The sequence below is a fragment of the Vicugna pacos genome, chromosome 2 (assembly GCF_048564905.1).
Source record: "Vicugna pacos chromosome 2, VicPac4, whole genome shotgun sequence".
NCBI classification, from domain to species: domain Eukaryota; kingdom Metazoa; phylum Chordata; class Mammalia; order Artiodactyla; family Camelidae; genus Vicugna; species Vicugna pacos.
In genome coordinates this window covers 19475003-19491637 of record NC_132988.1, presented here as the reverse complement: position 1 = coordinate 19491637, position 16635 = coordinate 19475003, and the positions used below count along the sequence as shown (strand labels likewise).

The following is a 16635-nucleotide window of genomic DNA, read 5'->3' as shown; positions in this document are numbered from 1 at the left end:
TTTTTAAATACAAGGCTGACGATGTGAATTTCTCCTGGGCATGGAAGTACTCATTGGAGAGGTCAAGATGGATGTTTCATTTGGAAACTGAGTCAGGGCATCTGTAGGATCTGTTGGGTGTATCTGAGAGTTATCCTGGCCAGGATGTAGTTTTCTCATTATTTCTTCTCCTTTCTCCTTTCTGCCTCCTCCTCCTTCTTCTTTAAACATTTATGAAGGGCCCATATCTCTCTGACGTGTTGGAGAAGCCCAAAAAATGTTTGTTGAATGTAATTGAATTTAAAAGACATTTGATCCTAGCAGTCAGAGAAATTGCAAGACAAGGGAGAGTGACTTTCTGTTAGTAGATATTTGCCCAGACAGGAATTAGAACTGGAAGGGATCTTAACAGAAATGGAGTGCAAACTCTCATTTTACAGAGGGAGACATGAGGTGAAGAGATGGGAAGTAGTTTGGAAAGATCTCCTCTCTGGTGGGGGAAGGTGATGTTGTCCACCAACGAAGCAAAACCTGGGCTGATGCGAGAGAAGACTTCTCTGCCTCTACATGCAGACCCCGTGGAGGTCAACAGCCTTCTTATCTCCTGCTCAATATTTCAGGAACTGGCTTCTTGGAACGGTTTATATCACATGCTATGTTGACTTGAGAACAGGTTAAGTCATGTCTAAAATACAAATTTAAAAATGTTTTTTTACAAGAAATGCCTAAACTATAATGATGGGGCACAAAGATGTGGTTTTCAAAATATTTCAAATATTTTGAAAACTCTAATTTATGTAGTATTAGCTGAAATGTATTCATGGTTAATTACACTGTCCATTTAAAATGAGTAATGAAATAATTGGGCAGTTTGGGGATTATACAACTCTTCAACTTTTCCTTGTTCTCCCTTGTGATACTTGCATTTTTATCACTTTCTCATTTATTATCCTCTTTAAAAAGGAGTTTGCAAAAGAAGGGAGAGTCGATGAAAGGATTTCCCTTCTAAGTGGTTCCGATAAAGGCTTGTAGTGGAGGAAGATTGAGCAATTGGAAAAAAGGAGATTTAGGCTTATCTGCAAATGTCAGTAAGGAAACTGAAAGAGGATGGTAGTATATCTATAGTTGAAGAGGGCTTTCTGTCCAGCATCAATCAGCGAAAAAAGGTCCATCCTTTTGTTTTTAACTGTTGATTTAATTGATGACAGTGGGGTTCACTGGCCTTAGTAACAAAGTAAAAGAAAATGGAAAAACACAAAGAAAGAGCACAGGCTAATTGATCTTTTCTGGGTTCAATCCTTTCTCTCTGTGTGTGTATATGTATATGTATTTGTACAGTTACATAAACTATATTTGCACATATCACCAGAATAGATACAACACAAATGACAGGACGATATCATTGATATCCCAGAACTGCTAAGTTCTAGAAACTGTGTTATTAGGGGACATGTTTTGGCTCTTTCTTCTCCCTTGAAGTCTTTCAATCAAAGGAATGACAAGCACTTGGTTTATGGTCAGTGATGATGTCATTGATGAAAATGGTGGTTTTATTTGGTTCTCCAAGCACCGCACCTGTAGGCATCTCGAGAAATAATTCAAACCTCTCTGGACCCTCCAAGATGGCCTCTCCCAGGTCGTCAAGGATTGTCACTTGGAATATCTGCACGTGCACTCCTGGAGCAAAATTCAGATTTCGGCTGATACCAACGTTATCTATTCCAGCTAGTGGGAAAGGAAAAGCCAAGAGTGAGACTATAGGATTCACTGTCGTAAGTTTTCCTTCAGAGAAAAAAATGGAAGGTCTGAATCATTCTCCTATGTACACAGCACTCTCAGAATCATATTTTGTGGACTTGATCCCCAGAAAGGGGAAATTTCCATATTCTACCAAATGCCACAATAGCCACGCATCTGTGACCATGTGCCATCCTCACCAGTGCAAGCCATCACCTTCTGAGCGCTTCCACCAAAATTCCACCGACAGACTGAAGGCTCTCTGAAGGCAACGTCAATTTGTAGTGGAAGAACTTCTCTTTTTTATTTGGAACTGTTAAGATGATGATCATGACTTTTGATTAGGTTTCACTCGTTCATCTTTTCCAGATAATTTGGTTTAACTTTACAACATTCCACTCCATTTTATCAGCCGTGAAGCTGCCGCCATTTTCTGGGTTGTTAATCATTTTGCAAGCTGGCTCACCTGATCGTTTAGCCCCTTTGCTACTTATTTTTAAAAATCATCAAAAGTAATGACAAATTCTAATCAATAGAATAAAATAGGAAACCCTGAGTGATATAAATAAATGGAGAAACAACGTATTTACATTGTGTCAAGTTATGTCTCCATAAGAGATGTATTAACTGCAAGAAGAAAAGTGACTTCATATAAAGAAACCTGGCAGATATCACCTTGACCAAGTGATCAAAGTTAACAGCATCAGTAGTGGGATAAATTGAAACTGTGCCATTGAATAGAATGCAATGAGAACACAGTATCATCTCTGGGACATTCCTGCTCAAACATCAGACAAGCCCAAAACAGGGGACATTTTACAAAACTGGTTTGTAATCTTAAAAAATATCAAAGTCATGAAAGTCTTGGAAAGGCAAGGATCTGCTCCAGATGGAAGAAAACTAGATGACTTGACAATTAAATACAATGGGTAACACTGTACTGTTTTGTTTTGTTTCGTTTGCTATAAAGAATGATTTGGGGGAACACCTGGTGGAATTTGAATGAGGTCTGAAGATTAGATTGTGGTAATGTATGGGTTAATTTCCTGATTTTACGCTTGTGTTGTGGTTATAGAGGAGAATGTCTTCGTAGGAATTGCGTTCTGAGTGTTTGAAGAGATGGTTCCAGGTTGACTATCAACCTACTCTCAAGGGTTCAGGAAAAAAAATGTTTGTACTGTATTTGTTACTTTGCTATAAGTTTGGAGTTGGATAAAAATTTTTAAAACCGTTAAATAATTACATTAAGAAAAAACAAAACAAGATTATCGTGAAAATTACCAAGGCAGGAGAGTAAGGGAAAGAGGGCTTGGGATCCTATGCACTTGGGTTCAGATCTTAATTCCAGCGCTTACTTGTGCAAGTGGTTTCATCTGTTTGAGTCTCAATTTTTTTAATTGCAAAATGGGGATAATTTTTGCTACTTTACAAGGTTGTTGTGAAGATCAGAGATAATATAGCAAAGATGTTAGCACAGACTCTGGCAAACAGTAGGCATTCAGTGCACAGAAATTATAATTATCATTTATGTAATAAATAATGATATATTATAAATGCAGACTTAGACATAATTATTATTGTTAATTAACCCACCTGAGCAGACATCAAGTATTTACTAGATTCTACTGATAACCAAGTCTAAACTGCTACCTCTGCGTGTCTCCTGTTTAAACCCATAAATCACCACCTCGAGCATGGATTATTAATCCATCCCTACCTGAGAGCCAGCAGGAGCATCATTATTTGTATGCAAGGGGATTTATCTAAATAAATTTTAATTTTTTTCCCCACCGTAAACAAAAAAGTCCAGTGAGCCAGTTGGTCTATTCTCTTTCGTTTCCACAAATCCTTACAAAGTGAGAAACAGCTCTGTCTGAAAATTAAGAAAATGATGATAAATAAATAAATAAAATAAAAATAAATAACAAAATTTAAAAATAAAAATTTGAATTTTAAAAATTAAAAATTAAAAAAATTTTAAAAAGAAAGAAAATTAAGAAAACAAAAGAAAGAAAAAAAGGAAGGAAGGAAAGCAAAAAAAAAAAATGCAAAACAATGACAACAGAAGAACTCTTAGGGACCATCACTGGTGTCACGTACAATACGATGGGACACCCTCACTGAAGTGGTAGAACGTGTTAATTCTCCCAAGGGCAAGCTCTGGGCTGGAAACCTGACCAGTTGTCTCTAGTTTCCTTGACTATTTCTGCATACATGCTGAAACCGGGTTCACATTTTCACTGATAAATTTTCTCTTTGTGTCTTGTCACTTAGTGTAGGCTTTTAGATTGCTGAATTTTATTTGCAGGATTTGTGCTTTTATTTTAGTTTTTAATCTTAAAATATTCTCCTGTGTCTTGGACCCATATGATGTTAGTCCTGAACGAGGCTCACCGTCCATATCCCAGGAGACTACAATGTCTCTGTTTGCAAATGAGAAAATGTGAGTGACAATGTAGATGGAAATTACCCTTTTTCTTTCTGCTGAATCCTACTCTGTGTGTGGGTGTGTGTGTGTGCTTTCCTGGTAAAGAAGCTGACAGGCTCACCAGAGGAAGTGGTATTCAGAACCATTTAGCCCCACTGCCAACCAGACCTTGATTTTCTATATCAAGAAAGGTACAGTGAGTGAGATGTGGGGACATGATTCTTGAAGCCAAGAAAAATGCCCAAGAATCAGAAGGGAAACCCTCCTACCCTTCCAGGGTTAAAAGGTGCCTGGATTCTCCCAGGAGCTGGGACCTGCTCAGCCATCCCGGTGTGCCTTGGTCTGAAATAGTGTTTCTGATCCGCTTACAGTATCTACAAATATTCTCAACTCTGGAAAATTAATTTGGGCCCATGATGAGCAAGTGGTTAACAAATAAATTGTAAAGGCTACTGTTTGAATATTCTCTTTATTTTATAAACAGCAGAAGTCATTCTCTGTGCTCAGGTGGGAGAAATTTTAAATCAGAGCCCACTGACACAGACTAGGCATGCTACACTTGATGGATGGGACTTCGCCCTAGACGCACATCTGGGTAATTGTACATTTTTTCCCACATTTTCAAATCAGCTGCTTTTATTCGTTTCCTGTTCCCTTTGAGGACTCACCCAACTGCTTACATGCTTTAAAAAAATGAGAGCTATTTTTTTCCTTAATATCTTTTAAACATATTTCTTTTTTTAAAGGTTATACTCCATTTATATCTATCATAAAATATTGGCTACAATCCCCGTGTTGTGCACTATTCTCTTTGTAGCTTACTTTATTTAAACATCCCTCTCACCTTCTGCTGATGCAGGCTCTGTCTTCCTGGACCGCACGGTGACAGAGGACACTGGGGAAAGGTCAGTGCCTGTCCTCCAGACACACACCTCCATGGAGCCAGCACTTCCATCGACGTGATACTCAGCATCCCCAAAGTGCAGGGCAGGCTCTAGGGAGACACCAAAGGACAAATTAAGAATGCTTCAGCCTCCCAGGCCCCCTGTCTCCTTCGGCCCTGGGTGTTTGTCACAATCATCAGACCTGACAGATCCCACAGGCTCGAGGAGAAACAAACAAAACACAGGGAAAAAAAAACCACGTCAAGGAGTCTCACGCCATAACTTTGATTCCGGGATGTGTAGTGTGACAAAGTTAGTTAGAATTCCACTCATTGTTCTCCTTTAAGAGGTCTCCATTGCACAAAGAAATTTCTCAGCTGGGGAAAACTGGCCGACTAGCCGTCAGTCAGGCAAGTTAGCTGCTGTTGAGGAAAAGATGGCAATGAATTCAGGAGGCTTTTTCTCAGGAGCGAAGTGCTCTTCGTGTTAAGGGACAGTCCAGCCAGGGTTCTGAATCCAGGGACTGCCGTGCCCTTTCCCCTAATATTTGCTTATCACAAAGACAGACAGAAATCAGAGGGATCCTATCAGCTGAGATGCCGGAAATGCTACCCCTAGAAGTAGAGAAGGTCCCCCTAGAAAGAGAAGGCTGAAGGAAGCCAGGGTGGGCACCAGGCTCTGAGGGTGGGTGGGAGAGAGGAACACAGCTTCCAATGGGAGGAAAAGCCAAGATTTGGCCAAGCAGATATACCCATCCATCTGCTTCTCCACATTCTAAAAAGCAGCCTATGGACTTAGCTGACCTTTCACAGTTTGCACGAGGTTTAGCTGTAACACTGGAGGTACTGCCACGAAAAAGGTTTTGAAATGACCATTTTTTTTGGACTGTGAAATCCAGAGGCAAAAAAAAAAAAAAAACAACCCAAAAAAACCAACAAGGTAAACCCCAGGAAAGCAGCTTCACCACAGAGGAATGATCCCTGACACAGTAAAGGGAAAATCCACATTAGAGAGATGACACTTTTGCCAAGCAGAATGCCAACAGAGAAGCACGTCGGAATTACATTTAAATTTTGGAAGGTAGAAATCAAATTTAACAGGTATTATTTGCTCAGGATATATTTTTAAAATAGATCCCTTAATGTTGTGGAGAGTTTTACTAAAAGTTTTACCATGGTATGCAAAAGCTCTCATGATCTGACCTGAGTCTCTTTTTTTCTGGAGTTCTCAGGTACCACACCTGGCACTGTGTTCCGTGTCCCAGTGACACTGAACAGCTCACACGCATCCAGGACACCGTGTGGTTCTGGGTTCCGTCTTGGGGTCATCTTGGCCTCCATCTTGGCTGGTTGTGTTCTCTAAGCTGGAACTCTCTGCTCAATGTGTCATTTTCACACACTTCTCCGCATTCTGTAACACCTTGAGCAAGAGTGACGTGCTCTGGGAAGCCATCCATACTTCCTTCAAGAGGTTAGTCATCCCTTACCCTGCGCTCCCCGGACACTTTGCATTGCTCTCTAACTATGGTGACTGGTCACACCTGCTAGTCGCTCGCCTCAGGTGCACCGCAGGTGAGAGGTCCGCACTCAGAGAAGGATGGGGTCATCTTCTCTTCTGACTCAGAACTTTCATTCCATCTTCCCAGTGTTGTTAATGGATGTTTCTGATACCTTCAAGCTTGGGGCAGGAAAGAGGGAGGAGAGGCAAGAGCAGCAGGAAAGGTCTTTCTTGACAGGTATCATCATAGTGACCATACTCCCTGGCCTTTCAACTTTTTTTTAATTGAAGTACAGTCAGTTACAATGTGTCAGTCTCTGGTGTACCGCACAATGTCCCAGTTATTTATATATTTATATATATATATAAAAATACACACACACACATGTATTTTCATTAAAGGTTATTTCAAGATATTGAATATAGTCCCCTGTGCTATACAGAAGAAATTTTTAAAATCTATTTTTATATATAGTAGTTAATATTTGCAAATATCAAACTCTTCCCAATGTTTTTTATTTTAATGGAGGTACTGGGGATTGAACCCAGGACCTCAAGAATGCTAAGCACATGCTCTACCACTGAGTTCTACACCCCTTTATTATTATTATTATTACAATTTTTAATGGTATTATTATTATTATTATTTATTATTAATTGTAATGGCCTGGTCTTAGAAGATGGAAGAAAACAGATTCTGTCTCTCATGGGCACTTTTGTGTGCTCTCTGGAGATCTCTCACTGCCATAGTTGGGAATTTCTCACCTGCAGCTCCCTTGATGAGGATGACTGCCTCTATTCTGGCTGGTCACTTAGTCCTTTCTCAACCATTAGCACTTGGCAGTGCTCGTGCTGGGGACTGTTCATCCCTGTAGGTGGCGCCTTTGGACAAGAGCTAAGACAGGTCCATCCTGGCTCTCTATCGCACGCATGGCTTACATTTGGTCCACTGCAACCTTCCTGCATCCTTCTCCTTGATAAACTCTAGGAATATTGCCTAACCCTAATGTAGTCTCTCTCTTCTGCTCATCTGTCAAAGCAGCCAGTAAGTTTATCTCCTACACTGAGATTTTCCAGGTAGAGCCAGACCCCGTTCACTGTATCTCAGATGGTCTCCTTAGGACCCCCTCTTGTGATTTAGTGCCAATTTGAAAAGCTATCATGTTAAAGCCACCATTCCAACACACTGTTCGGCATTTTTGTCAGAGCCCTCCAGACATCTCAAGATCAGGGACCACATCCCACATGACTTTGCACCCTTAGGAACACATCATCTGGTGGGCTGGTGTGTTACACATGCTCAGGAAATTATCAAGTGGATTGTCTTAATTTACTTTTGATATATTTTGAACTTATTACAAAAGATTTTTTTTTAAGTTTGGACAAAGCTATCTGCTCTTTTTTTTTTTTTTTTGTAGCAGAGAATTTACTCTGTCTGGTATTGGGGAAGGGAGAGAGCTAAGAAAGATGTTTTAAAAAATTGAGTTACATCACTGTTCAAAGAAAAATTGTAAGAATTAGGCCTCTCTGAATACAGTAAGATACAAGATATAAGAAGAGGACAATGTCACTTAGAAGAAAAATCACAAAACTCTTCCAAGATGCTCTGTGTATTGAGCAACAGGAGATGTGGTAACAGAGAGGAAAGGGCGGCTCTGTGCAGCCCGGCAGCACCTCCAGGTCGTCCTCACCCTCGCCCTGTCTAGAAAACTGAGATACTGGCAATAACCCTTAAGGGCGGGCAATTCTGAGAGTATGACATTTTGGCCACATCATATTTATGTTAGATGGATTCCACTCCCTTGGATGGGTTTTTATCTCCTTCAAAAGAGACTGTTCTTTAAATGGAAATAGGGAGGAGAAATGCGACAAGGATGAAAAAAGGCACAGAAACATGAAAAATCCTAGCATTTTGGGAGGAAAACAAAAGTGTGTTTCTTAGAAATGTGCCAAGTGAGAGCAGAGGAATGCAGAGAATGAGTTTAGAGAGGATCCTGCCAGATCCTGCAGAAACCTGGATCCATTTTAAGCAGATGGGACTTCACTTTCTAGACTCTCTGTAGAATGTGGGAACCAATTTTAAGCAGTGGTAAGGTGGCTGTTTTTTTTGTTTTCTCCACCTGTCTAACTAACCTGTCTAAGTGGGAGCCACAGATTTAAGGAAGAGTTAGGGCTGCTGATTAGGAAGAAATCACAATTATCCAAGTGAGACCTGAGGGTGGTTTGAACTATGCACTCGTACTAGGGATGGAGTGGAAGAGATAGATGTGGTAAGTGTCCTGAGCAGCAGCCAGTGAGTGGATGTAGGTGGCTTCTGGGATGCCCTGCAGGTGTGGGGGTGGGACCATCATTAACTCAGCTGGAAATACAGGAGGGAAAACAGCCTTGGTCAGGGTTAGAAAGGCTTTCATGTGTGAACCTGGAGTTCAAAAACCAGATCAGGGCTGCAGATGAGATCTGGGGGTCCTAAGCACAGAAGTTGTGGTCAATCCTGTATTAGATGGTATGACCATACAAAGTGAATGAGTAAGGAGAACTGTAGTGGGGATATCAACCATTAGGGAGACTGGCAGAGGGGAAGGAGCTCAAAAAAAAAAAAAAAAAAAGAGAGAGAGACACTGATGAAGAGAGAGGAGTAGATCCAAGAAAATCAAGAGATTAAAGCATACTGGAAAATATGAGTGATCACAACATCAAACGCAGCATGCGTATCCAGAAATTTAAGATATATGCAAGTAACAGTGGCAAAACAACCAAAATACATCTTATGAAACTTAAGCTGCATAAATAGGACTAAAGTGCCCAAGTTGAAGAATAAGAACTGAAATAAAAATTTTCTACTTTTAAAGCCTGTAACAATTGTATTATAATATAACTAGCCTTATAAGACATAGTGACACTCGTTTTTCTGAATGGCTTCCTGGGGTTTACAGCACAGCAACATGCCTTTCAAGTTTTAAAAACGTGGATTTTTTTTTTTTGTCCAGATTCATATAAACTCAAACACCAAGAGTGAAGCTAATGTAAACTATGGACTCTGGGCGATAATGATGTGTCAATGTAGGTTCATGAATTGTAACAAAGGTAGCATGCTGGTGGGGGATGCTGATGATGCAGAAGTTGCAGAGTGGAATTCTGGACAGGGACTTAAAAAATGAACACTGGTATATGGAACAATTTAAATGAATCTCACAGTTGAATTAAAGTTGTTGAAAATTAAAGTGTTGAATTAAAGAAGCCAGAAAAATAAAAATGTCAACCCTTTATGATTTCACTTATATGAAGTACAAAAACGGGGAAAATAAATCTATGGTAACAAAAATCCAAACATGGTTGTAGTAGGGTTGGGACAGAATTAATTAGAAAGGGGAACAAGGGTGCTTTCTGACATGATGGAAAAATTCTTGACTATGTAGTATTTACACAGGTACTTGTAACCATCAAAATTAATCCAGTGGTACACTTACAATATGTGCATTCACTGTATATAAATTTTATACTAGCAGAAAAGGACAAAAATAAATGAGAAGAATTATTATTAAAAAAAACACTTTGTGATGAAGTTTATCTTGGTCCATAGCAACAGTATTAACCACATTTTTTAAGAAAGTTGGATGTGCTGATTTTGCCAAAATGACACTTTGTTTATGCATAATTCTCCCTTACAATGTTTTCTTAAATCCATCACCATTGTGTTAGACATCCATTTAATGACAAAGATACTAATCTAGCTGGCAATCTTTATAGGCAAATTTTATGCATGTTATAAAAATCTTATTTCTTCAGGACAAAATTAATAGCCCTCTGTGAAATGACATCAATTCTTTTTTTTTTTTTGTGGCAGACTACAAGAGTTTTCAAATCACATCCTGAAAATGGAAGGAAATGTCTTCAGCAGATAAGCAGGGACCTGCTATAAAGTGTTTGTATACAGAACAGACACACAGTGGTAATTAATAAATGTCCTCAGCTCCATCTTGCCCCTGTTACAGGGCAGGTGGAAGCTAGCATCTTAAGCCAGGTGCATGCATGTGAAGTCTAAGGTGCATATGTTCAGCTAACACTGATTGGCCATATTCTGTGGCCTCTGCCCTCAGAAGCTGGTTTTTTTTTTTTTTTTTTATAATGGGTCCCATGGCAGTGCAGGGTCCTGGGTTGTTAGGTTGCCTCTGCCCCGTACCATTTCTTTTCTTAGCACTATCCCATGGCAATTGCTTTTACAAAGGCATTTCTGCAGGTGATCTATTTGACAAGGGGCTAGTTGATCTCTGTTTAAGGAAGCCAAACATTTCCCAGAGTCTAGCTAAATAGAATAAAAACATTTCATCCTAATTCCAACCCTGGAGCTGCTGGGGTACATCGTTACGTTGCTGGATATTGTGTCATCACCTGGCCCAAAGGAAAATGTGCTTTTGCTACCAGATGATGGACTTGACACTTCTGCACAAAGAAAGCATTAGTGGTATTTAACAAGTGCTCAGACAGGGACAAATTACATGTAAATCCTAACCCTGGAAAATGTGCACTTTCCCCAATTTTTTTCTTAAATCATCCATTTCATCAGACACACATTTTTATCTCTAACTGAAAGGACAACTAAACTGCTTCCCATGATACACCATGAGTTAGAATCTGATCAATGCTTAATGCTTAAAAACTGAATTAGGGAAATTGTCATTTCGCGTCCAAAAGACTATAATCGAGTAGCAGTATAATCAAGCTAATAATCACTGTGATTGTTTCCTCAAGGAAATAATAAATGGCACCATTCAAAGAAACCATTAGCATCATGAGTGGCAAAATCTGTGACTATCTTTAATCTAGAGACTAAAGCAGCACCCACAGAAGTCATCCAAGGACAGTGGCTAAATGGGTGCCTGTGGAGTGCCTGAACAGGGGGATGGAGGACATCACACCTTCATAGTCTGCAGAACTAGTATCTGAAATAGCATTAATTCTGACCCTGGAGATTGAGATGTTACAGGGCAGTCACTGGGTAGAGTCATGCTGGGCTTACTGTAATGTCAGCTTGCAGCTTCAGGAGACGGGGGCTAGGTAAGTTACGGTCACATCTGTAGCATGACCAGCTGTTTCAGCTCACGTTCACTCTGCATGGAACCTAGGAAAGAGAACGCAACCAAAAGAACGTAAAGAATGCCTGTTTTCAGCCATGTTAAGAGAAAGAATATTTTGACTATGGACCGTGAGAGTCTAGGACAGTCAAACAGTAAGAATTCATTTACTAGGGAGAGGCCTTGGAGAAACAGAAGGCAAAATGAATAAATCACAAGACCATTCTGTTGTTTCTGCTCAAGATAGAGTTGGTTCTATTGGCTTGATGGTGTTGCTAGGATCCCACGCTCATCAAACAATATTTTGCTTATGAAGTTGCTGTCCATGTGGAGTCTCCTTTAAGGAGAGGGTGTCAATCTGAGGACACTGGATTTTTCTAAGCTTATAGCAAAGTGTACAATCTTATTCTTTTCTTTTGCTTTAATTTTTGGGGATGATTTTAAAACACAAAATCAAATTCTTTATCAAAGTGTAATGCAGTGTATGCTTGGAAAATGTTAAAGCATAAAAGACTATGTAGGGTATGGACACATTATTTTGGGGTCTCCCAGCACCCAAGTTGGAAAGCAGAGCATGAGTCAAACAATAAGAATTCATTTACTAGGGAGAGGCCTTGGAGAAACAGAAGACAAAATGAACAGCTTAAATCACAAGACAATTCAAGTTCAGTGATTAGCTCCTTTCTTTTTCTGACTTGTTAGGAATAAAATTTTGGCACAGATTTTTAAAGTCCATGATAACATTTTAATGAAAAAACTCAAATAGTCTACAGGATACTTCATTTCATAAGTGTGGGTTGTGCTGCAGATCTTAAGATGACTTCAAGAATGATCAAATGACAGAGTTGGAAGGATCTCGGGAGATAACCCATTGAAACCTCCTTATTTCATGGAGTGGGAAACGGAACCTCTATACCTTCACCTGCCCAAGGTTACCTGGACAGGTAGTGGTACCCCAGATTCAGAGCCCCCAGTTCCACCTTTCCTCACTCTATCATCTCCCTCCCCAATCTCCTTTCTTTCTCTCCCATTTCTTTCCTTGTGTACTTTGACTATAACTAGGTCCGGCAGGGAAAGAGAACTGATACGGTACTGGCATCACTCTTTGGCTTCAGGAAAAGGTGTGGCAGTGAAGGGAAGAGGAATTTGAAGTTATTTGGATACAGATGTCAATTTTTTCATGTTAATTCCACATCACTATAGAAAACTGAGAAGTAGTCATAAAGGAAAGAGCTACTATGAAGAAGAGCATGTAGAACAGTGTAAAAAAAAGTCCCTGCCTCCATAACTTTGCTTCTTTCTCTTCTGCCTGCCTGACAACTTCTTGGTCTTTAGAACTTGGTCCAGGTAAACCTTTCCTGACGTCTCAGTAAGAGGCAGATACGCTAGCCATAATCCTAATCTTAACCCTGATATTTCGAAAAAAAAATCCCATCTTTCAATTAGGCTTCAAACACCACATACCACCATATTGTCATCCTTTTCTTGGCTATGAAGTGATTTTTCAGAAGTCAAAACCAGTTAAATTTACTCAGAGCCTCCTTTTCTTCTGTGGGGAAAACAACAGATAATTTATATATAAGATTGTAACACTTCTGTTTCCAAAAAACTACATAGTCAAGGTTAACAGTCTTAGTAGACACTCCCTAATCTCTCTTTGGTGTAACAGAAAATATAATACAAATTCTAAATTTCTATGGCGTATACTGAAAACTCCTACACCTTATTTTAAGAAAAACAATCGCTATCTTAAATCTAATGGGGCAATTTTTGAAAAGAAAGCACACGATGAACAGAACATAGACTTCAGGGTCTATACTTACTCTTAGCCCTTGATACTTGTGAAAATATGTTTTGGAACTGAACTTAGTCCTTGACAACTTTTTTTTTCAGTGAACCAAAACTGGCCTGTTGTACATTTGAGATCTTGTCCACAGGTGTGATATCAACAAGCAAACGCATTTAGGAGACCAACTAAACTAACAAAAAACAAACCAACTTTAATCTCACTCATATTTTCCTTTGTTCGTGAACAGTATAATATGTGATACGTTTGGCCATCCCCAGCTAGAGAGTATATACACTCTTCAACCTCGACTCGATCTGGTTTATCTCTTGACATAGCTCTCACCTCACGGAAGCTCTGTGCTGTATCACACAAACCTGGGCTCTGTAATCGGAGACCAGTCCAGTCCTGCCTAGATCTGAACACAGCAACTCACAGCCCTCAAGTCCTGGCAGACACATGCTGGGGAGATGAAGTGGGCAACCTAACTTGAGACTAGTAATGAAACAGTCTGATCCTGGCCCCACCTTCATCGATATTTTCTCTTAGGAGTGCTTCTTGTAGAAAAGGCAATTGAGACTTAAGAAAATAATACTGGGCTTGATTCTTGCTGAGTCTGAGGGTGCGAGGGGTTGGGTTTGAGCAGTGGGGAGCCCTCTCTTCTTCTCTAGCTCTGAGTTTCAGCTGGGACTGGAGCCAAACACCCTGTCAGGTGGGGCTGGAGGAGAAGTCTGGATGCCTACATATGGAGCTCCATGGTACCCTTAGACCATCTGAAGACTCATGTACTTGCTGTGAGGGAGGCTCCCTGTCCTGTGAAGATGAGTGTCCTTGTGGGGCAGTCCTGGTGGGTGATCAGATACCTAATCTAGGTCCTCTTCTCAGCTTCCTTATCAGTCTTAGTTCTCTTCCTTGGGATGTGCTTTTTTTATTTGAACAAATGCATAGGTAAATATTTAATCTTCCTTCATTGCTACGTTGTCCTTGGTGTTGGTGATATCTGTGTATTTGAAAGGCTACTCAGCACCTTTGGAAAGGGAACAGTATCAAAAATTCCTTTATACTCAGTCATAAAAAAGAAGAAAATGGTGCCATTTTCAGCAACATGGATGGACCTAGAGATTGTCATTACTAAGTGAAGTAAGCTAGAAAGAGAAAGAAAAATATCATATGTTATTACTCATATGTGGAATCAAAAAAAGAAGAAAAGAGGACACTAATGAACTCATCTACAAAACAGAAGCAGGCTAGCAGACATGGTAAATAATCTTATGGTTACCGGGGAAAGGGGGTGGGAAGGGATAAATTTGGGAGTTTGAGATTTGCAAATGTTAGCCACTAAATATAAAAATAGATATAAAAACACCAATTTCTTCTGTAGAGCACAGGGAACTATATTCAATATCTTGTAATAACCGTTCATGAAAAAGAATATGAAAACAAATATATGTATGTATATGCATGACTGGGACATTGTGCTATACACCAGAAATTGATACATTGTAACTGACTTCAATTAAAAAAAATTCCTTTAAAAGATCATTGAAGCTAGATTTGTCTTTCAACTGTTGAAGGAAAGTATGAGAAGAAGGTAGTTATTGCCAAGAATGGAAAGGAGGAAATGGACTTACCATCATCACGGTCAGCCAGGATAACCACCTTGGTGGTGGGGAATCTGGCCCCCAGTTGCCCTCCCGTTGGCAGGCTCAGTGAAACGCTGAAGGATTCCTCCTCTTCATAGAGGGAGTCATCGATGATCAGGACCCGGCAGGCGTTCTCAACTTCATCCTTGTCAAAATGGAGGATGCTAGTGTGATCTTTTGGACGTGAGATGTAGTCAGAGAAAGATAACACTGTGGGAGGTAGGGTGCCTGTGGCAGAACCTATGGAAATAGGAGATGGAACAGAGGTGAGAAGACATGGAGTTCTGAACAGGAAGCCCACTCCCCACTGAGTTTTCTTCAAACTATTTTTAGATAAGAGCTATCTGAATTATAAGGCACACTTACCTCTTACAGTCACAAATATTAATATTATAATTAGAAGGCTTTAAGAACAGATCCTGCTGTTCTAACATGATCCACAGTTAGTGGTCTTTAAATAGGGTATATATTGCATAAGTTTTACTTTTTTTTTTTTAGATATCACATATAAGTGATATCATGTGATATTTTTCTTTCTCTTTCTGGCTTACTTCACTTAGAATGACATTCTCCATGTTGCTGCAAATAGCGTTATTTTATTATTTTTTATGGCTGAGTAGTATTCCATTACAACCCCCCCCCCCACAACTTCTTTATCCAGTCATCTGTTGATGGACATTTAGGTTGTTTCCATGTCTTGGATATTGTAAATAGGGCTGTTATGAACATTGGGGTGTAGGTGTCTTTTTGAATTAAGGTTGTCTCTGGATATATGCCCAGGAGTGGGACTGTTGGATCATATGGTAAGTCTATTTTTAGTTTTCTGAGAAATTTCCATACTGTTTTCCACAATGGCTGCACCAGCATAAAGTTTGTTTAGATTAGGGGCTAAATAAGCTGAAGGATCATAGGATGGTGGGTCTGGTTTAACTTAATTTGTTCCTGTTATAGACTGGAAAACTGAAGTACAGATAAAATTATAACCAGAGAATCTATCCCCTACCCCTGCCCTCCCCTTAGTGGCAGAGCTGTCAGTGCCATCTATGTAATCTGACCTTCAGATCTTGCCTAGAGTTCTTCACATGACACCAAAATACAGCCACAAAATTACTTATTTTACAAGGAGTACAGGATTGATCAGACAATTTTAGTTTAGATGCAGTACACTTAAAATTCTGTAATAATAATTTACACGTTAAGATTCCCCAATTTAAATGCACCATTTGATGAGTTTTGACAAATATATGCAGTCATGTAACCATGAGCACAAGCATAATGTTGAGCATTTTACCCACCGACCAAAGTTAATGTGTACCCCTTGTAATCTCTGCTTGCCTGTCTCCCAGCCCGGGAAGCCACTCATCCATTTTCTGTCACCATAGATTTACTTGCCTTTCAGACAATTTCATGGAAATGAAACCATGTGGTTTTCAGCCTTTTGTGCCTGATTCCTTTCATTTAGCACTATGTGTTGAAGATGTATCGATACATCAGGATTTTCTTCTTTTTTGTTCCTAAACAGTGCTCCTCATTGTGTGGCTGCACCAGAATTTGTTTTCCCATTTACCAGTTGGAAATCTGGGTTGCTTCAGTTTTTAGCTATTCTGAA

At 39.7% G+C, this 16635-nt stretch overlaps 1 protein-coding gene across 1 annotated transcript in view; it reads right to left on the bottom strand.

The window, feature by feature from the left end:
• Positions 1 to 1245: 1245 nt before the first annotated feature.
• The window catches only part of FREM3 (FRAS1 related extracellular matrix 3), a 74575-nt gene continuing 59185 nt past the window's right edge, over positions 1246 to 16635 (bottom strand). Inside the window, exons 7-9 of the mRNA XM_072948258.1 lie at positions 15015 to 15266; positions 4989 to 5138; positions 1246 to 1704 (exon numbers count right to left, since the gene is read on the bottom strand). Coding sequence (XP_072804359.1) covers positions 1463 to 1704; positions 4989 to 5138; positions 15015 to 15266 — 644 coding nt within the window. The 3' untranslated portion in view covers positions 1246 to 1462. The remainder of the gene's footprint in view (positions 1705 to 4988; positions 5139 to 15014; positions 15267 to 16635) is intronic.